The following is a 21,842-nucleotide window of genomic DNA, read 5'->3' as shown; positions in this document are numbered from 1 at the left end:
AATCGGCTCTGAGGGCAGATGAGACGAGGCTCTCGGGAGACGTGGAGGCTGCTTTATGTTTTTGATACACGGAGGAAAAATGCTTTATAGAAAAACTGGACAGACCACATTTCAGCACCCACGATAGCAGAAAATAAACGTGAATCCAATACAGTCGTAAGAGTGGGCTGAGGTTTGAGTCATTTGCCCTCTTGCTCTTACTATCTGTATCAGTGTTGGTCTTTATTTTTATATGACTTTTTTTAAACCAGGATGGACTTGAGATCTAAATCCAAAACATTGGCCCAACACAGACAACACTTAAGAAGAAAGAAAAAAGGAGGAAATACTTATGAAAAGTGTATAAACCAAGGCTGAATACAGGAATGGCTTCAGACGCTAAGGGAAACATGGGAAATGTGAGGCAGAGGTGACACAAGCTGTGTTAGATGGCTACTAGCAGCACGTGTTAGCAGCTATGTGAAGGATTAGTGGAGTCATAGCAGAGTGTAGCTGAGGCTCCTCACAGACATCCAGCTGGATGGCCCAGTTGGCACTAAACACACAAACATGTTGTGTACACCTGTAACAAAGAGTTAATCCATAATGCAACGAGAGCAGCAGGAGGCAGAGCCGGTCTTCACAGGGTGAGGAGAGGACGGAGTGTGTGTGTGTGTGTGTGTGTGTGTGTGTGTGTGTGTGTGTGGTCCTGCCATCTCCTTTGTGACACCACATGAAATGCTGACCTTTAACCTTCTACCACGCTTACGTTACGGAGAGCAGAGCTTTGCTCAGGTGCTATGCTGCCCTCTAGTGGCCGTTTTTTTGCCCTGCACTCGATTCCATTCATAACTGTGAGTAGCAGAGTGTGTGTGTGTTCAAGTCATTCAAGGCCACAGTGTTCGTTCCCCAGCCTCCTTCTCTCTCACACACACTCTTTCATTTCCCCCTCTTTGTAATCCAAGTGTTCATTGTTGCCAGCTCAGTAAATCTCAGCTACGGCTTTGAAAAAGAAAAAATTCAAACCAGGAATCTCTGAATGCCACATTCACAGTGCGAGACCTTGAAAAATAAATTCTGGTGCTACATGGACCGTGCATAGACCTTTTATATGTCACGTAGAACGCGCGCGCACACACACACACACACACACACACACACCAGCAGAGTCACATGCACACTCACACACAGCCACAGATTTGTCCGTGTGCTGGTGAGATAAGGAGCTCCTATCTTAATAAGTATCTCTCCAGATAACGGCTTAAGTCAGGCTCTGCGTAAAGACTGGCTTTATTAGACTCATTATGAAAGCTCATCTCTGCCCGAGAGCTGAATCCCAATCACACAAAAACATAGCGGGACCGACGAAGAGGTTCGCAGGCCACCTCGACTAATATTTACCAAGATGATCCTGTCATAAATAAACCAAGATCCACAGTTTAGTCAGACCCCATCCAGGACAGAGGAGCTTAGTGTGGATATTAAATCATCACTGTTACGTTACGCTGTGTGAGAGACGCATCAGGGACGCGGAGCTCCGTTGATTTATCTGTAATTTATTAGGATTTCCCTCATTTGAATTATTTCATTTGGGTGTAATTTCATTCAGAGAGCTGGTTTGACTGTGCACCTTGCAAACCCACTGATACGTATGAACTCATTTAGTTATTGTGGATTCAGAGTTAATTAAATGACCTTTAATGGCAAACTGTAGACTGATGGAGATTAGACTGAATTTTAGTAGGAAAACCAGTGAGGACATCACATTTTGTTGGCTGGTTATTCATTCGTGTGTTTTCCCTCCAATGTTGAACACACACGAGTAGATCAGCTTTGAACGGTTTTTAACTTCAAGCAAATGCCAGTCTATCAATTACATTTGCTGCTTTTCTCTACTTTATATCACAAATGTAATAATTTGCACTGTTGGTTGGACAAAACAGACATTTCGAAGGTGTTAGTTAATCGGTACTTACTGACATTTCTGACAAACAACTGAGAGATTGTTTGACGATGAAGGCCAAGTCGCTGTAATAAAATGTTGTCACTGAACGTCTCGGGGATGCTGGTTGTGTTCGTGGCGTGACAGTTGGCTGGGCGTGATGGCTGCCAAGCAAGACACCACTGCAACCAGCAAGCATCATTTTAGTGACCGCGTCTTCGTGGCACCAAACGCAGATATTTGAATTTAATGTTGGGTTAAAGCAATTACATAATGATGCAGGGGAATTAATATCAGCTTCTCCAGTCGGCGACCTTTAAAACTCATCTCTCTTGACCCATAGAGGAGATCTTTCTCATCTCTCCATCCCCCCCTCCTTCCCAGCATCCCGTGAAAGGCAGTAATGACTCTTTTTATGGCTTTTCCGTCCAGCCTGAGTCTCCTGAAGACGCCGCCCAGCAGGTGAGAGTGAAAAGCAGAGCACCATGGCGCTGCATTGGATTGCTAATGTCTTCCTGCCTGCCCAGAGGAGGACAGATTGGGTGGGGGTCTGAGCGACTTTATTGCTGCCTTCGTTTATTACCATGACAAAAGACCACACATAAACGCATGTCTCTTCAAGCCAGATTTAATGGATGTTTTAGTGATTCATTGTCGGAGAGTTGGTTGTTGAAGGGTATCACCGAGGTTTTAACAGACTGCACGAGTTCAGACAAAAGAGCAGAGTTAGAAACAGGACACGTCTTGCTGGGTCTTATGAGCGATCCTCACAGATTGGACTCATGTGCTTCATCACTCTGTGGTTGTAGCTGTTGTGTCAGAGCTTTATTTCCTAAAGCTGGCAGAAAAAGGTCAAGCTGGAAAAAGCTGTTTCCATCAGAAAAGCTGACACTTTGGAGATAAGAGGTGTTCACACCCAGCGGTCGCCACATGCGTTTCTATCAGCATCGGGCAGGAGGAAGCCCATGTTGCTGTTGATAAGAGCGACAACACACCTCTGTGTCGTCTCTCAGACAACAGAGAGACGGTGGTGCTTCAGAGTCATCTGAAGTCTGCGGATTCGTCTTCAGCATGAGACGGCACAGAAGGATTCTCATCGATGTTTGGCTTTCTAGATCCAGTTTGAGTCCTGGATGCTTTTTGATTTGTTTCAGTTTAAGAACTGACTCGAAGCATGTTTTCTTTCCCAGTGTGTGGGACCTGTAGAGGTACCGAACACAGCGGACACACCTCTACTCATTGAGCAGGGCTTTAACTTTCTAAAACAAATGTGCTTTTCACATATTTTTACACTTTTTTCCATCAGAAAGCTCATTCTGTGAGGTGAAAGCTTATCTTACTCTTTCATTTGAAAGGCGAAATGTTCAGGAATTAAAAAGAAAACCTGTTCTGTCGAAACGATTTAGTGAGATTTTTTGGATTAACCCTGTGAAAAGCTCCGATTTTTTGTTAATTCTTTTCTTTTTTTTCGAGGATGTACGTGATCATATGGCAGTTGGCTCCGGTTGTAATGACCTCATCTCTGCCTAATGTGTCTCGATCAGATTCCACTTCCTGTGCGGTCGTTCCTTCTCCTTCCTGTGTGAGGTCATGGCTGAGGATATAACCATGTTAATTAAGTCCGGGCATCTGCTTCTCTTGAGTCAACCTACTTTCATTGATCTCCCCTCCCCCCAAGGTGCCCTCCTCTATTCGGTTTCTCTCCACTGCTTTCGTTGCGTTAAGTTGTCACATGGAGCCCGTTGGTGCAGACAAACAGGTCATTGTGAGCGGCGCCCCCTGGGGAATCGGCGCTGCAGAGGCGGTTAGACTAACGCAATCAGCTCCATCTCTGTCTGGAAACAGAAGGCAGTACGGAAAATAAGGAGGAGAGAGCAGGAGGTAGAGGTCAGCGGGGCTGAAGTCACCCTCCCCGGAGGACCGAGAGGCAGGTTGGATGACCTCCATGGAGCCGACGGAGAGACGATGATGTCTGCTGGTCAGAGTCTGAGGAGTGACCGCACATGACCCCCCATACAGTGTAAAAAGTCTGAGGACAATCTGTTTGGACGTAACAGTGACCATAAATAGTGTTCCTCATGCGATCTCACATCACATTAGTTGACCTGCTAATATGAAACCTATCAGTTAAAATTTCACTGCACATCAGGTCAGTTTTTTTTAATTAAAAATACTCTAAACTTTTTGTGGTAACAACTTTAAAGCACTTTACACAGCGATATCGATACGATTTCATTGACACACCACAGGGAAGATTCACAAACTGACCCACAGTTTATAAGGTAACTGAATATTTAAAATATGAACAAATTAATTAACATTAGCCCCACATGTATATTATTGGATATAGAATAATATACATTATAATATGCACTATTCTGCTGATTTCTTTTAGGTGTGGTGTTTTAAGTGTATCTTGATGCCGGTATTCTTGTACTTTTACTGCGTTTATGCTGTGGTATTGTCACTTTTACTTAAGTAAATGATCTGAGTACTTCTTTCATCACTGCTATGTTGCAACAAATACCCACTTTATTACCAAACAAAGTGAACTTTATGGGCCTTTTATCACCTGATGTACAACAGATTGCTGGCCACACAGTATAATATTATAATATAACTCCATATATTTAATGGTGGAAAGATGGTTGCAGCTGCAGAAGACGGGTTGATTCCCAGCTGTGAGTTTGACGTGACTCTTCAGTGTAAACAGACATAAATACAGCTATGAACTATTTCTTGGCTTTTTGTCAGATGTCTGGATGTAAGAGATGTTGTCGTGCAGCTTCAGGGAGTTTCTCCGGATGTTTTAAGCCTCCACACGCACTCAGATGAACATTTTCCTCTGCTTTATGGCCTGTCATTCAGACACAAAGACGGTCACTAAAATGGAGATTTTTAAAAAAATGCATGTGCGCCAGCATCGCACATTAACGTCATGTCATTCCACGTTAAATAAAGATAAATGTGTGTGGTGATAGAGAGAAGCAGTCAATAAAAAGACAAGCCGTCAGTTCATGCCATTACCTCCACTGTAGACCCCAATCCAATTGCTTTTGTGCATGTCTCTTTACCGCTCGTGAGTCCATATGTTCCTCACCCCCACCCCTCTTAGTAGAGCAGCAGGGTCACCCCTTACCCCCACCACCACCACCACCTCCTCCACCTCCACATCACCCGAGTCTTCCTCCCCAGCCCTGAGAGCTCAGAGGTGGGGATCCCCAAAACAAAGCAGCTCCCCACCCACCCATTGTCCCGGACACACTGAGGTTTATCTGGGACTGTGAAAGGAACCATACTCAGCCCATTCACCGCGGCTGCATTTAATGAGCTTGTTGAGAGCCTGTACTAAAACTGTTAAATACAAGCACTAAACGCTGACATATTCTCTTCTTGTGGAGCTAGAATGTCATTAAATCAGTGCCGTTTAGGAGCAAGCGGGCACTGATGTTTCCATGTGTGTGTGTGTGTGTGTGTGTGTAGGCCAATGTAGGCTCAGTAGATGGGTTCCTCTTGTGCTGCGTTACTGCACAGTGTAGAAAAAGTACTACATGTTTTTTTTTCAGCCACTGCAGCACCTTGACTTGAGGGATAGCAGTGTTGGTAGGCCCAGACTGAAATATTTTAACAACTGTAGGATGGGTTGTACAGACCTTCATGATCCTCACAGATCCTTTACTACATGGATCGACACAAAGTTTTGTACAGAAATCCATGGTTCAACCAGGGCCGCGCTGTTGCCGTTGTTGCTGCACCAGCACGTTCCTTAAAACCACTGAGATATTGCTTTACGTGGTTAACATTAATACGAAACTTTTTGAACTAATCTAAATCACTTTATGTGGACAGCAAATAACAGTTGCAATCTAACTCCACATTAAGATTACATGCGACCAGAAAAAGTGATGTGCAGTCCATCAACACAACATTTGCTTTCACCTGCCGTGTTCCTGCTTATATGACGTCGAAGTCGGCGAGTCAAGGGTTTGAGTTGTTGGTGGTATAAATTTTCACTGAGGGAAACTCATTTTTAATAATATTTTGAGAATTTGTCAGTTGATGAGTGTGTTAGTTCACTGTGGCGTCTGTGGAGTTTTTAAAAGTGACACCTTTTTGTCATGTTCGGTTTGTCTGCGGTGGCTGTTGCTGCTCGCTGACTACACGTGCAGACGTTTGCTGTTGAAATGCACTGCAAACCACAAGTCAAAGCTTCAGCCATCATGGACTTTAATTTGAAATAGAAAAAAAAAATCTACAAGGCTTACAAAGTTCAGCTCCTTTGGCTTGCATTGTTACTTGTGGCTAGAAAATGTTCCTCTGTATTGCATTGCAGCAGTTAACCAGTTTCAGTGTGTTGTTTATGAACCGCAGGTGAACTTCAGAGATGGATCAACACTGTGACCTGCAGTCAGCAGTGCATTTCAAATGCTTTTTTTTGTCTTACACAAACTGGAAACATAAAATTCCTAATTTTCTTACAGATGTTGATTGTACAAGCTGTCATGAAGCGTGTAAAGGGTGCATCTTTGTTGTGTTTTAGTGTTTGGCAGAAGCAAAACAGACTTGAAAAAAGTCATTACTTCATGTCATCTACATGACCTGAGTGTTATTGTTGTTTTGTGAAACATTTTTGTGCAGCCTGCTGGAAGTGATCAGGCTTCCCCCTACTGTGGGAACTTTCTGTAAATCTTGGGCCTTTCCCAAAAATCAAATTTGCCTTGTAATTTGTGGTCAGTGGTGTTGGAACGCGCTCAAACAGACGGCATCCTGTGCTGTGGACTCCCTTACACACACTCACACATACATAAATGCTTAGGTTATGAACCCGCTGTACACATGCACATAAATACACACATGCAGCTGCTACAATGTGATGTGGGTGACGGCTGATCAGAGACCAGAGTGCTCCGTCCCTGGTCGGGGGAAAATAAAACTTGGCTTTTTTTAAACAGACGGCAGAGGAGCTGGTTAAAGAAATAATAAATAGAAAAGCGATGGTTAGCGTTGAGTTCTGCGTGGTTTGGCCTCTGAGCTCTGCACTTCCCACTATATGGTCTCTCCACTATTATCCAGGGTGCGCTGATCTTCCCTTTTTTTTGTCCTCCTTCCTCACTTTTTGTCACAGAGGGGGGTCCACTGTCGGGGGAGGGGTGCTAGAAGGTTAAGAGGTCCGTCCTTTTCTCTTTCTTTCTCCTCCCCATATGACCAATGGTCCATTGAAGAGCAATAGCACAATGTGTTGCCGTGGGCAAGAGAGGAGGGGAAGGAGGGGGGGTCCACTCCTCCACCTCCTCCTCCTCCTCCTCCACCTCCTCCTCCTCTTGGTGCATTTGGTTTGGCTGCCTCTCAGAGCGGCAGCAGAGGTTGCGAAGCTCTCCTTGCCTTTCGCCTCCTGCGTTTATTTTTCCCTCCTCTGTGTCCCAGAGTGGGTGGAGAGAAGCTGGAGACTGAGCTCCCCCCTCCAACACACACACACACACACACACACACACACACACACACCACACACACACACACACACCTCATGCATACAGAGACCTGCTGGGGCTCAAGCAAGCAGCAGCTCTGCCATCTCCTCTGGATCTACATGGTGCACCCATTCAGGACGTTTTCTCAAACCTGCAGCTTCATCCTTGGATTCTTTTGTGGTTCCTCCTCTGTGGCTTCTTGCATTTTGCTGCAGCTCTGTTGGGTCCAGTTTGGTCTAGACCTGGTCCTGATGGCTTTTATGTGGGCTTGGGTGGCCATGCAACAGTCCTCCTCAGTGTGAGGCAGGTGTCTCGGAGGAAGGAAGCTGCAAGACGCAAGATGAGTTTGATGCTTTGCCGCTGGGAGCAGAAGAATTTCACCATGAAACTGGTAGGCTGAACGCTTCCAGGTCATCACAAAAGTCAAACACAGGGGGGCAGTTAAACAATTTATTGCGCTTCAGTTATTTTCTGTGCGTGTAAAATATAAAATCACGGCCCTTTGGGCTTTTATCTGCTGTCGATGCCGCGTTCACATCTTTATCCTGTCTTTCTCTCCGGATGCTGCAGCTTCAGGACATGCCTCGCTCAGATTTTATTTTTCTGTGTGTTTATGTATCAAGTGAAAATGCTTGTCTCATCAGCCCAAAACCTTACAGAAGCTGAGGTGTTGGATTGCAGGCAAGCAATGGATTAGTGGCGGTCTTTTTAATATCAGAGGAAACTGCTGAAGGCGTGGATCCTGGTTTTCCCCTCACCTGATACCAGCTTCACTTTGATGTCTGCATGGAAAGTTAAAATAGGCTTAGCGAGGACTTTAACCACAGCTTTGCAGCACATTTGTGTGTGTATGTATGTGGGTGTTCTTATCCATTCAAGCGTGTATAAGAAAAGGACAGTCTTTGCCTCTGCCTTGTTGCCCACTGTGTGGTGTGATATAAGTACAATGCCACAGAGATGGTCAATATTCAGCAGGATCTGGAACGCTGTGATAAAATACAGAGCGCGTCAGGTGCAGGTTGGTCATGTGGTGCAAACAAATGAGGAAAAAAAGGACCTTGTAATGGCTGATGTGTGTGATAAAAGTAGGAAGCAGCAGATTTAATAAAAGTCGGTTTGTATAATGAGCACCCTGTTGAGTTTACACACAACACAGGTGGATGGGACACACACACACACACACTCTCTCTCTCTCTGTCCATCTCTTTCTCTTTCTGCCGTGGTCCTTATCTGGATCTGCTATGAGCCTACAGAGGAAGGGGAGATGGGAAGCACAGGAGGTTATTACCAGAGTCTAGAGATGAGAGGATAAGACGGGTAGTTTAATTACACACAGCATGACTGACAGGAGGCCAGTGGGCCACAGGGTCAGCGTGTGTGTGTGTGTGTGTGTGTGTGTGTGTGTGTGTGTGTGTGTGTGTGTGTGTGTGAGAGTGAGTGAAAATGACAAAGGGATCACAGGAATGCACACTTGAACATGTGCACGCACTTCCAGAAATTAAAATGACCTTCCTTTTCATTATGAAGTGCGGTCGATGTCCATAATCCTCCCTGTTCTAATACACGTCTATTGATTATTCGATGGTCACGGTCCCAGTGTCAACATGTGACCCACGCAGCGTAAATCAAAATTTTTCAAATGCTTTGTGAGTTTAGATGTTTGACTATATGCAGAGCGGAAAAACGGTGCAGTGTCTCGCCACGCTGTGCGTAGCCTCGACGGATTCTCACCTGCCACAGCATGCACTTGATTGGTCTTTTGCTTTTCATTTATTCTTTTGATGACTTTATTGACTCAGCAAAGTCTTTCAACTCATTCATGTTTTGACATCTGAAGGGAGGGTGAATTCAGCTGCCTGTCTCGACCACAGTTTTGAGAGTCTTTTAATCCAGTGAGGTGGATTAAGTTGCTGCAATTCAGCATTGCTTTCTTGTAGATGATTAACTCATTGGCATTTCATACGTTTTCGATAGCCTGCGGTGAAGAGCCTGCAGCCTTTAGTTTGAGTCAAACACAGGGTTTTCAGATTTGAACCGGTTTGAACTGAGCAGATTCAGGGTTTGCCTGACTCAGCTACACGCATCCCCCTTTGGGTGTATCAAAGTCTTTTCACACCTTGTTGAGTTGGCTTGAAAACAGTGATATTGCAGAGTTTTGGAGCTCAAAACTGTACAACAATGCACTCCGGCGGTTGCATGATGTGCAGACCTTCACTGCTACTGTAATACACCCGAAGAGTTAGGAGCTGATTTTTAAGGACATCTGTGAGGCAGCTGCCTGATAATGTTATCTGCAGCGAAATCACTGCATACAGCACAACTAACAAGCTAAGTCCTCTTTAATGACACTTCTGGGCTACTGTTTCCTCGTGTGCATCAGACCGCGTGTCCCAGGATTTGTCCTGATCAGATGTTGCATGGCAGACACTGCTGTGCCATTTCAGCTGCACAGCAACCAAAGTTCCAGTATTTCTAACTCAGTATTATCACATTCTGGACTATCCTCTGAACATGTAGGGATTGTTAGAGATTTTGAGTTTACACAAGCATTATTACAACTGTCACTACTGGGTGCAAATGTAAGATTTTTGCAATTCGAATCAGTTTACCGCATGGACAGATGATCACGCACGTATACACAGTCTCTGGGCTTTCTGACGGATGCCTGTGTTTTCCATACTCTAAACTGCAGAGTTCTGGCCATGTCGTTTTGTCTAGCACGTGTCTGGTATGGCCTCCATGCCTCACAACGCCACATGTCTTTCATGTGCCAAACAGAGAGCAAGCAGAGACATGAGGGCTTATTTAGAGTAGCCTGTTTCAGCTTTCTGCGGGCTGAAGCCACTTGAGAGGCCTGTGTGAGTACAACAGAGAACCCCAGGGGGGGAAAGTAGCTGCCAGGGGCCCCACAGACCAAAAAGCCGTCGTAATGATGGGTCCTCCTTATGGCAGTATGGCAGGATATCTGTTTTAAAAAGAGCTTATGTCTCAGCCAAGTTTCTTCTGTCTGTCATGCTGTCCCTCCCTTGGCAAGAGGACAGAGACATGTAGCACAGCCCTCAGTGCAAGGTGTCGACATCAGGACGTGGTTCAAGGTCATTTCAGGGGTTAGTAGAGCTGTGACGGTGACTGGTCTGGCAGATGTGACATTACAGCAACAATGATTTTTATAAAAACAATGCCTGGGAAGAAAAGAACAGAAACAGAGGGATAACACATGGATGGACAGTCCAGCAAGAGCAAGAAATTTAAAATGATGAAATAGATGAAATTTAAGCAGGTGGTTTGACGCACTGGGTGTCGATTTGGACCCTGTTTGGGACCCCTCTGGGGTCTATGTTTCTGTGAGTCTTATTTCATTGAATATGTTCAGTTTTATCTGTGGTAGCAGCCTTGCATTTGTCTTTAGCAACTACACTAAACTACTGTTTGTACCGATCTGTTTGGTGTGGCTAAAGTGCTTTACTGAAGGACCCAGTGCAGCTTTTAGGCCCTTTTCCCCTCTTATCAAACAACAGAGTTGGAAAGATTTGGACAGAGGCAGGATAACACACATGCACTTCAGCCAACTGACCTGCCTCAGTCCGGTTTGTGGTCAAGCGTGGGGCTGTGGTCATTGTGTCCTGTCTGAAGCAGCACAGCAGCTGGCAGAGCAGGCTGCAGTGCTCTGTTGTCATATCATACAGACGAGGGACACTGATTTCTCAGAGGCCATCTGTCTGTGTCTGATAGTGTTCACAGAGAGGCGACGATTCCCTTCACCCACTGTTGGCTTACTTCAGCTGGGGGGGCTCCTCCACTCACAGCTAGAGTCCTGATTAATTCAACATGTTAGGTGTGAGAGAGAAAGTAAAGATAAGTGGCTGGCTATCACCTGAACATCCAGCACTCCCTCTCCTCCGTGCATCCTTCTGCTAGATTATTGTGCGAATGTATCCATCAGTCCATCCATCATTCTCCCACCAGCCATCTGCTAGCCGGCCCAGACTGGGTCAGAGGGGATGTGCTGCCACATGTCGCCCCCAGCCTGCAGCAGCACTGAGAGCTGCTGAGTCCTTATCGATGAGGCTCAGCATCATCCAGCAGCGGGGGGGAACGCTGGCAAGAATATGTTTGGTGCACAACAAATGACACCAGTGAGTTGTTTTAGAGGCACAGAACTGCAACAATCGATAGGGAAAAAGTGTGGCTTTGGAGGATTTAAAGGAGTTTGTTATAATTATAATTATAATTAAGGTCAAGAAATGCTTTAAGGTCAAGAGTTGACCATGAAATTTTATCACACAGTTGGGAGGCATTTAATTCAAGTAGTTTCTGCAACAAGTAGACAAGGCCTGTGTGTGTGTGTGTGTGTGTGTCATTAGCAAGCATGCATAAAAGAGGAATACAGTAATGGAGGCCCTGTCAGCAATAGCCCCTGATTTCTAAAAGTGTTCCTTTGTAGAAAATCTTTATAAAAATAGGGTATGTGTGAGCCCCGCTGTGACATATTCTTGCATAATGTTTGGCTGTAGAACTGTAGTCTCTGACCAAAGTGAACTCTCTAACCCTCACTATATAAAGATTGGGGGGTGGGGGGGTTGGTTTGGTGTGAATTTATCTCACCAGTTGACATAAGACAATATGGATTGAAGCATTAGCCCAGCCCTGTGAGAGAGATCTGAGACCTCCCGTGTGAAGTTATGAAGTTTCTTGTTTGTCAGTGTGTGTGCGGTCACCTGCTGTAATGCACAGCATCAGGTGTGTCAGAGGGAGAGGACACACTGAAAGCTTCCTCCAGTCAGTGTCAGGAGCTCTGTCACATCCATCACATTTTACACCATCTGTCTTTGTCACAGGGGAGCTGTGAGCTGTGTCCACTTGAAAACTTTCCTCTCTACCGGTCTGACTCACCACATGTTGTGCTGAGTCAGTCTTGCACAACACACAGCTTGGTGGAGGAAGTATACCATCAAAGGTTGGCTGGGTTGCTTCGTTGGTACACCATATTGTTTTTCAGAAACGTGATCAAACATAAAGCCCACCTGCAACACGTTCTCATCCCGGATTGTCAGATATGGACACTGTTTCATCACTGCCCTTAGCATACAAAGCAGCTTTCAAGGTCCCAAAGGTAACCTTACTGCCTCAAAGCCTTTCTAACACAATGTTGACATGAAATGGCACTTTGGTTAAGTTCAGATATTATTGATGTTTGATTTGTTTGACCCACCACTCAACCCTGACCTATCCTCCACTTGGGAATTTCACACTCCGTATACTATGTCAGGTGGAGGAGTTGCTCCGATTGTCTCATATTCATGTGGATGGTCATACACTGGAGACGCTGGAGAAGGTCGGTTCATCTCATACGGACGCTAAAGGACTTCTGCATCTGGACAAGATGCTGAAGGAGGTAACAGTGGTATGTGACACCCTGGGAATGAGACCGGGCTGAGCTTACTTACCAATTACCAATTAAGAAGTTCATTTAAGTTAGCAGATTGGGACTTTTGTGAATAGAGATAGCTGCAGCTGCTACTATCAGTCCTACTTGTGAGGAATTACATATTGTCTCAACAGAGAGCTGACAAACATCTCTCACACCGTAAAGGGTCAAAGAACACAGATCTGTTGCTGTGAAAATTATATACAAGAGATTTAATCAAATTTGCCAACATATTAAGTACCCAAAAATAAAATGTTCCACGTCTAGGTTTTATGTTACTGGTCTGTCTCTCCAGCCTGCAGCAGAGGAGGGAACTGAGTCAGGGTGTGTGACTCAGACAGAGTGAATGACACCCAGAGAGCAGGAGAGAGAGGTTAAAACAGTGTCAGGATGTCATGTTCTGTTCACACAGCCAGACGGACACGCAGGGCTGTTACAGACATGTCAGTCAGACAGCTCCACCTCGCATTGACGACGGAGCACGCTCTTCTTCGGGTCTTCTGGAAGTTTGCGGACCTCTAGTTGTTTGCTTTGCCCTAGCAGTTGTCCTTCTCTAAAGGGACGGGCCCACATGGCGGAGTATGGCGGCCTCAGGGTGCCGGCCAGGAGCTACAGCCGCTTCTCCTGCAAAAACTTCAAAGTGGTAAGAAATCAGAGAGGTGAGGGAGAAATGAACAGGGTATCATTAATGACTTTTTGCTTCAGCCTATTGATGAACTAAGGCGAACTTTACTTTGCAATAATCTGATCTGTCAGCAGCCTTTCAGTGAATGGACAGCAACACGGTCAGTAGTCTTCACGGTGAAGATAAATTGTTTGTATCCGCCAAAGACTTTAACTGAAGGGATTCGGGAGTCATGAGACTCAGAGACCTGAGAGGACGGGTCAGCTTGAAATAGAAACGTCAGGGGTAGAAGCAGATCCCCAGGAGCTGGCAGGAATTATTTTAGGAGCCCCCTGACTGCAGCAGGTAACGGACACTGTGCGCTGAACAGATGAAGAGCCTTCTGTTGGGATTTGGTTCTGTGTCATAAACCTCTGCATGTCCTGAACGTGGTCAGGGGAAGAGGCCTTCCTCTTAGCTGCTTCTGGGTTTGACGTTCAAAGGTAGATTTCCTTTGAAATGGTAGGCGAAAGCGCTGTTATCAGAGCTTGTCTTGTGTGGACTCGGCCCTCGGCTCAGTGCCATTACCTGAATTATAACGAGAGCTGTTTAAATCCTGGCTCCCCATGAAAGCTTCTCGTGAGAGATAGCACTTTACGGCAGCTTTGGTCCTGCTGTGTTCTCTTTATAGTTCCTGCTCATGTCGGTAGATTAGTTCATAATGGCATGTTAAGTGCAGCACGTTTTAGGTCGCTTACTGAACCCTGAAAGTAATAAGACTGAGAGGGCTGAAGTTATCAACATAATTGTTTAGCGGTAAGCGACGTATGTGAGAAATGACAGGCAGACCTGAGGTGTTACTGTTGTCATGTGAAAACATCTAAGCTGCTGGTTTTTACATGTTTGAACTTCAAAGTAAAATACTTGGACCCCATTTACGCTTCCTTGCTAAAATGCAATCTGCATTTGGTATCTGGATAAGGAAAAACACATGTTAATGCAAATGTGAATGTGATCAGATTCGCCTGAGCACATCTAAGTTTATCATCTAAGTGCTGTGGCTCCCTTTGTGTGCGGATCTTCTGAGGTGTAAACGCAATTCCTGCTCGCATCCATACGCAACTTAACATTAATGCACGTTTGTTTTTAGCTTACGTAAAGTGTAGGTTGTCGTTCAAAATTAGAAAGTGAGCAAGAGCGACGGCGGAAAGAGACACGCCTCTACGTTTCTATTCTGTGCCATGAAACCCTCAAAACATGAGAAAAAATGAAAGCAACGCAGGCCGGAAGTAAATGATACACAATAAGAAATTACTGTGCATGCTGCCAATCTGCTGTCAACAAGGCATCGACTTTGTCTAGTCACAGAGTTGACTTAGTGTATTATATTTGCCCAAGTCACAAGAGGCGACAAATAATGAAGAAATTGTCATATTTACAAAGTCTTCCGCAATTCAACAACTCACAAAAGTGTGAGTTTGCTTTGGCACTACATTAAATTACTCACATGCAGGTTTTACTCAGGAGGACACAAATCTGATCCCAATGAGAAGATTGTGTTAAAAATACCAAGTGTAAACACGAAAGGCAAGATGGGATCGTTTATCATCTCAATCCCGTATCCAGATACAGATCCCATTTGGTTTAAATGAGGTGTAAATGTTCTCTGCAGGTCGAGAGAATTCACAAGCCTCTCAGCTATGAAAAGACTTTCAAAACCCCCTGGATAAATGATAAACGCAACACGTCATCACCATCGAGCTAAAAACACACACCCGAGGTGCTGTACAAACATATTTAACACATTACTGGTGTCAAGTGAAAACTCGATGGCTTCTGTTGTGTGGTTTTTACCTGTCAGTTCACCTAAATGAAGAAAATGAAGAGCTGAAGCAGTTCTGTGATTATTGCAGATCAAACAGACAAAACATTTTGAAAAAAATGTTGATTTTTTTTTTCTGTGTTCATTTCCGAAACTTAGCAGTGATACTGATACAAGTCAGCTTTAAAATCTTGCTAATCAGCATAATGTGTTCGAAACTGATGGCTGCTAGCACGAATGTCAAAAACGTTTAATCGATTTTGGGTTCACTGTTTCCTCTGAGCTGACTCTTTGACTTTCTAATTGATTCTACATGTAAAATTTGTGCTTCCCACCACACTGTGTGTCTGCTTGTGTCCACCAATAAAACATTTTTCATAACTTTAACGACCCCAGGAGCCGTGATGCAAGTGTTCCCTGCGGTCAGTGTCAGTGCAAACAACAGCAACAACTACAGAGATTAAAGAGCGACACACACACACACACACACACACACACACACACACACACACACATGGCCACAAGGAGTACAAAAGCACATCTGTCTTGTTCCTCCTACTGGATAATCAACCTCTGTCATGATATTTCATGACATTTGCTAAACTGCCAAAACAGAAAGCTCTCTTTTCTTCCCTCCTCAGGAAGTCCCCTTCATTTCAAGGGCACTGGCCCAGTGTGATGCCCTGGCTGCCCTCGCGGTGTGTCTGCCCAGGCTGACCCAGCGCTGTGGTGATGGCCTGCGTGCGTCACAGCCTTCTGCAGGCATCTCACACACACACCAGCCTGGTGACTCAGCAAAGCAGGGCAGCGGGGATGCTGGATGTGAGGCTGGATTTGTGTGCAGCTGGCTGAATGAGTGACTCATTGCTGCTTGTCACAGGCTTTGAAGAACTGACTCTGTTTGATTTCTGAAGGCTTAAATTGGTGATTATCATGTGAACGTTCATGTGAGTCCCGGCTTTCATGCGACGTGTGCTCGTGAAGCTTGACGAATCACGGACGGCTGTTTTCTGGTCTTGAACTTTAATCCGGGGTCAGATGAAATCTCTCAGTGTCGATTTACCCGACATCAGTCAGTGTTCATACAGTGTTAGAGGTGCTGCTTATGGCTAATCTTATTTAATTTGGAATCCTCATCAGTTTCCACAAAATGTTTGTTAGTCTTCCTGATGTCCACACAAGCTGAAAAATATAAATAAACACATCACACCATATAACTGAAACAAGACAGGCCCAACTAAGCAAACATAAATGTCATAAATGATTAGTGAACTTAAGAATGTAAAGGTAAACAACAGGAATTAAAAAATTAAAAAAAGAGACAAAATGTATTCATAAGTCTTTAACTGAACAAACACTCTCAGGTTTCTGGGAGTTTCTGGCAATGGATGGTATTGATGCTAGCATCATCTGTCATTTTTCAGGAGAGGCGAGAGGAGGACGAATGTTTACATTATTGAGGAGGTTCAGTATTAAGATGGTTTGAGGAGATCCAGATGAACAAGTACGCATCTCACAGAAATGTGCCAGGATGGGGTTTTTGATTGTTGTAAACGTTTTAAGAAACCAGTAGCAGCCAAACTTTTTGGTACTTTGGTTACTTTCAACAAATATCACATTTTGAGGAATCTAACCTTGTTTTGTATTAAAGTCTTTTTCCACTTAACAAAATGCAGCAAAACTTTAAGCCACTGCAGAAGTGGTTAACGTTGCTTTTATACAAGCAGCCATGCCGCAGTTTTATTTAAATAAAGTACGGTCTAAATTTAGCGGATATTCCTGATTTAGATCAAGAAACATCTCATCAGAAAATGCAGTTCAATGCCAACGTTTGATACGTGACAGGTTTTAATGCTTCACACTGCAGACAGACTTCATTTGGTACAGTAAAGCTGGTGATGCTCAAAATCCAACCCCGCACAGTATCGACTTGAGATTAAACCTTCTTCCTTCTTGCTTTGCATAAACTGCCCTGTGAAGTAATAATGACGACCACTTAGCCCGTAGTTCACCGTCTTATTTCATTCAGTGAAATCAGTTTCCGATATAATGACAATATTCATTCATAGGCCATTTACAACCCTGAGAAGTTTTGATTAAAATTTGTATTCAATGTGCAGAGTGGCTCCCTCTGATGAAGAGGCTGGGCTGGAGTCAGTGGGACCTCGTTCCTGTCTGATAGATATTATGTACTGCGTCAATGTGGAGTCAATGCTGCTCTTCACTAACCACGCAGCTTATTAAAATGTCCCTAAGATCAGATGCCTGCTTCTCATCAGCCCCCACCTCTCTCCCTGTCATTCTGTGACCTTTCAAGCAATTTTCAGATCACAGAAGCTACTATAAAGATGCGGTTAAACACAGATGATTCTGATAAATGAATACGAGATGGTTTTAGGTTTTAATTATTAACACGGTCTTTGATTTACAGGCATCTGACTGATGTTGCAACATTTGGTCTGTGGTTGGATGGACTTCAGTAACAGTTATGTATCACTGAGGATGGTTGCTTTTTTAATAGTTATGAGTAATTCATTCCTTATGTTTACATTTTGCATCCACATGCTCGGCGTGTGGCCCCTTCCAATCAGTCAGGTGATGGCTATTTATTGTACAGGTGTGAAATATAACTGGAGACAAACCCATACCCTTGCTAAGACCAGTCACAGCAGGCCATGACGACAGGCGAGCAAGTGAAGCTTCCTTAATTGTGTTTTTGGCCACTAGGGGGCAGAAGAAGGCCGCAGCAGGCGCCATTCATGACGTATTAAGCTTTATAAGTTTGTATTTGCTAACAGCAGTTGTGTATTTACACGTCTAGGAGACGTAAAGCAACATAATATTCATATGGAGTCGTGTTTTTGTCCAAGTGATGAAGATAAGTTCAGTATTTACTGACCTTTTATCTGATTGAGTGTCCACCAATTCGTTAGGAAAATATCTGACTGCGTAGCTGCTACATGTCGGACCGCTAACGGAAGTAGCTAACGCTGGAGGCGAACGTTGTTCGCTGAGGTTGTCTGTTGGATGCTGGCCAGGTTTTGTACAGCGGGTTTTTGGAGCTTGTTGTTTGCTGACAGTGGTTACCTGCTACTGTCGGAAATGTGGTCGTTTACAGGTGAAAATTGACATTACAGTAAATCTGCCATAACAGAAAAACATGGAGCTAAAAGAAGCTAAAAAGATCGTTAGCTAAAGCTACAATACATCACTACAACAGGTGATGATTCGGTGGGTTGTACTGCTCAACTTGATTTACTCTTACTGATTTCTGTAATTTTAAGAACTTAAAAATTTAAATCCTTTAAAAACAAATGCTAAAAGCCAATATACTGTCTTTCTCTTGATCACGGTGCCCACACCTGCGGATTTTAGGTCATTAATGGATAAGGTGATTGCTATCATTGGTTAAAGATTTAATTCACATTTCAAGCTGAAATGTCATGTGTTTGCTGGTTCTGGCCGCTTAAATGTAAGGCTTTGCTGCTTTTTGTGTATTTTATGTTAGTAAGTGAAGATTCTCTGGCGTTTTGAATTGTTGGATGGACAAACTAAGCAGTTTGAACATGTCGCTCTGGGCTCTGTGAGATTGCGATAAGCATTTCTCACTGTTTTTCACATTTTATAGATTGAACGGTTAATTATAAACATGATCATCAGATTAATCAACAATGAAAGTGATTCTTAGTTGAAGCCCTGTTTTAGAATACTCCACATTTAAAGTTTGAAGCTGATGTTTCGGTCGAGAGGAAGACATCAGAGACGCAGAATCTGTTTTGAAAAGTATAGTTTTCAGGACTTAAAAGCAGCCTGTTGTCACTTGCCCACTTCCCCTTTTCTTTCCTCTCACCCTCCCTCCGCACTTGCCTTCAGGTTCTTTGACCCCCTCTGTTGTTTCTAGCTCTGTGACTGACAGCTACCCATTTCGCCTCGATTTTAATTACACTCCAACCCCTCAATTAACCTGCCTGAAACTACTTCAAAGAAATCTTACACATGCACAAAAGCTCCTGAACACTGCACTTCCTTTTCTCTGACCAGCTGAGAGTGTGAATTGAAAGGGTAGACCCTAATAAGCCTCTCAAAGGCTTTTCTCTAGTTGTGTGTCACTCAAGAGCACGTTTATATCTGTGCGTTTGTGTTTGGGTATGCAGCCTCAGTGATTTTAAACGTCGCTCGGAGGCTCTTTGTGTTTAATGTGTGGTCGTGTACTCTCATAAACCTTTTGCATCAGAGCTTTTGCATGAAGACGAGTGTATGTGTGTGCACCTTTGAAGTGCTCACACCTGTTGTAAGGCATCATGAGAGCAGTGATTCATCCGATGAGTAGCATGGCAGAAAAGCTCCAGGTCTGTTTACAGTGCAAACACAAAGAAACAAGGGTCAGAGTCGTGTCACACATCCCGCCATGCATGTTTGTGTGTCCACTTCTGTGCTGAAGTCTGACGTTAACAATGCTGTGCACCCATTTGGTACTAATACATGCACTTGAGTTTCACTCATTCAATGGGAGTAAAGCTGAATGAGAAAGTTTACTTCAGAAAGCACATTTATGCAAAGAATACTGGCAACCTGATAACTGCCGGTTGCTGTAAAACCCACGAGTAAATTTAGCAAGTTTTATTGTTAATTTTATTGTTAATTGTTTGTTGCAAATTTCAACTAATGATGTTCATTTTTGTAAGTAGACATATTCAGATCTATAGAGTATACTTTTTCTGCCTGTGGGCTTCATTATTTTGAGTATAAGGATTTGAATGTGCAATCTAAAAAATGATATATTGTGTATTGCAGAAATATTGATGTGATGTGTATTAAACATACAAATGTTTTGAAACATTTAAGTTTGCCGACTGGGTTGAGATTTCTCATTTCCACGAGACTGAAGACATCAAAAAGCTGACAGTAACTCGGTTACTTAAACATACTGATTGTCTTTCCTCTGTCATCTTTTTCACCAGACTGGCAGAGCAGTTTTTTTGAAAACGAGTGTGACCTAGAGGGAGAGGTGTCTTTATTTAGCCGAGCTGTCGCACATGTCTCAGATCCCTGTGGGGGTGAGACTGCTCTGAAGTTACACTTGTGAAACAGCCTCTGCAGTTTACAAACAAGCGGAGTGTTGCTGCAAATCAATATCTTCTTCTATATCTTCTTCTTCTCTTTAATCTCGTATCAGATTCAGAAAAAAATAAAAAAATATTTATTTGAAGTACTGTTCTGTGCGACTTCTTTCTGACCTTTGCGTGCCTTTATTTATTTATTTATTTTCAATCTCACCAGAAATAGAAACTCACTTCTCCTGATGAGAGGGGGGTAAAAGAGAGAGAGAGAGAGAGAGAGTTTGGAGACTAATTATGAAGGAAGCTATTCAGATTATTCAGATGCTTGCTCTGCCCCCCTCCTCTCCTCCCCTCCAGGCAGTGAAGGGTCTTTTCTGTCCCCAGAGAGTGATGTCAGCATGGCCCATTGAAAACAGCCGCCGTGCACTCTGAGATGAATGCCCTGGCTGAGCACAATGGCCCCAATTTGAATACCACGCGGATATATGCCAGATCGGAGCCCCAACAAAAGAAAGAGGGCTACTCTGCTCCCATTCAACCATGTTGTTATTTTATTAGTCGTAAATTTGCTTCAATCATTTGTACCTTTTTGTAGTTTTCAAGTGTTTATGGAGTTTGAACCACGTGGATGAACTGACGGGGGTTGCCCCTCTTTCGGGCTGGATTTAATTTTTGATGGCTCATAACTGAATGGCGTGGTTGTGTTTGTGTCTGACCGCAGATCTACACGGACTGGGCCAACCACTACCTTGCCAAGTCAGGACACAAGCGTCTGATCAAGGACCTGCAAACGGACGTCACAGATGGAGTGCTGCTGGCTGAGATCATCCAGGTCGTAGGTAAGTAAAACAAAACACACAAAACATGTGGTTGCTGAGAAAATACGTGAAACATTTCATCATTTTAAAGACATCATTGACCTTTACCATTCAATAGTGTCAGCTTTTTACAAAATCATCATCAAATAGCAAGCATTTCTTTTTCAAGGTAGTTGGTGTTACAGAATAAAGTTTTTACTCACTTTTCCCATGTAATTGTGTGAATTTCATTTCATTTACGAGTTCATTTACGTGGCCTCGATCACATATAGATTTCTTCTATAAGGTGCTGATAGAATCGGGACTAATCACGGCTGAAGAAGTCCTTTTTCACGTTTGTTTTAAGGCTCATGAGTGAACTTGAAGAGGCTGGAGGCTTGTTTGCTCCATGAACTTTTGTTTTTAATTTCAGAAACAAAGAGAAGATTTTAAGTTCTTTACTCTGAATAACTTGTGTAATTCTTACTGAAAGTTACTGACCAACAGAAATATGTCCTTTACACAAACAACAGACAGGACCAAAATATCTGATACCTTAAAAACAAGAAATAAATAAAATAAAAAAAAATTCTGAGGTTACCTGTAAGGTGTCATCTACAGCATGTGTAATTATGGTTCCCCCTTTATTGGACGCTGTTCATGACCTAATGAAAACAATTTTATGCTCACATTGATCAGCATACATTTTAAATTTGATTTAATTGTGTTTTCAAAGAGTCTC

At 43.6% G+C, this 21,842-nt stretch overlaps 1 protein-coding gene across 8 annotated transcripts in view; it reads left to right on the top strand.

Annotated features, from left to right (window-relative positions):
* Positions 1–21,842, top strand: part of nav2a (neuron navigator 2a) — a 189,898-nt gene that overhangs the window by 94,444 nt on the left and 73,612 nt on the right. For 6 of the 8 annotated variants that reach the window (XM_046395136.1, XM_046395150.1, XM_046395119.1 and 3 more), the window contains one exon: positions 21,025–21,142. In XM_046395136.1, the coding sequence (XP_046251092.1) occupies positions 21,025–21,142 (118 nt within the window). Of the gene's footprint in view, positions 1–18,216; positions 18,475–19,477; positions 19,593–21,024; positions 21,143–21,842 lie in introns of those variants that run through there. The other 2 variants (XM_046395145.1, XM_046395157.1) reach the window with 2 other exon arrangements.

This window comes from Scatophagus argus, chromosome 1 (assembly GCF_020382885.2).
Source record: "Scatophagus argus isolate fScaArg1 chromosome 1, fScaArg1.pri, whole genome shotgun sequence".
Lineage (NCBI taxonomy): Eukaryota > Metazoa > Chordata > Actinopteri > Scatophagidae > Scatophagus > Scatophagus argus.
This window is presented reverse-complemented; position numbering and strand designations above follow the sequence as displayed.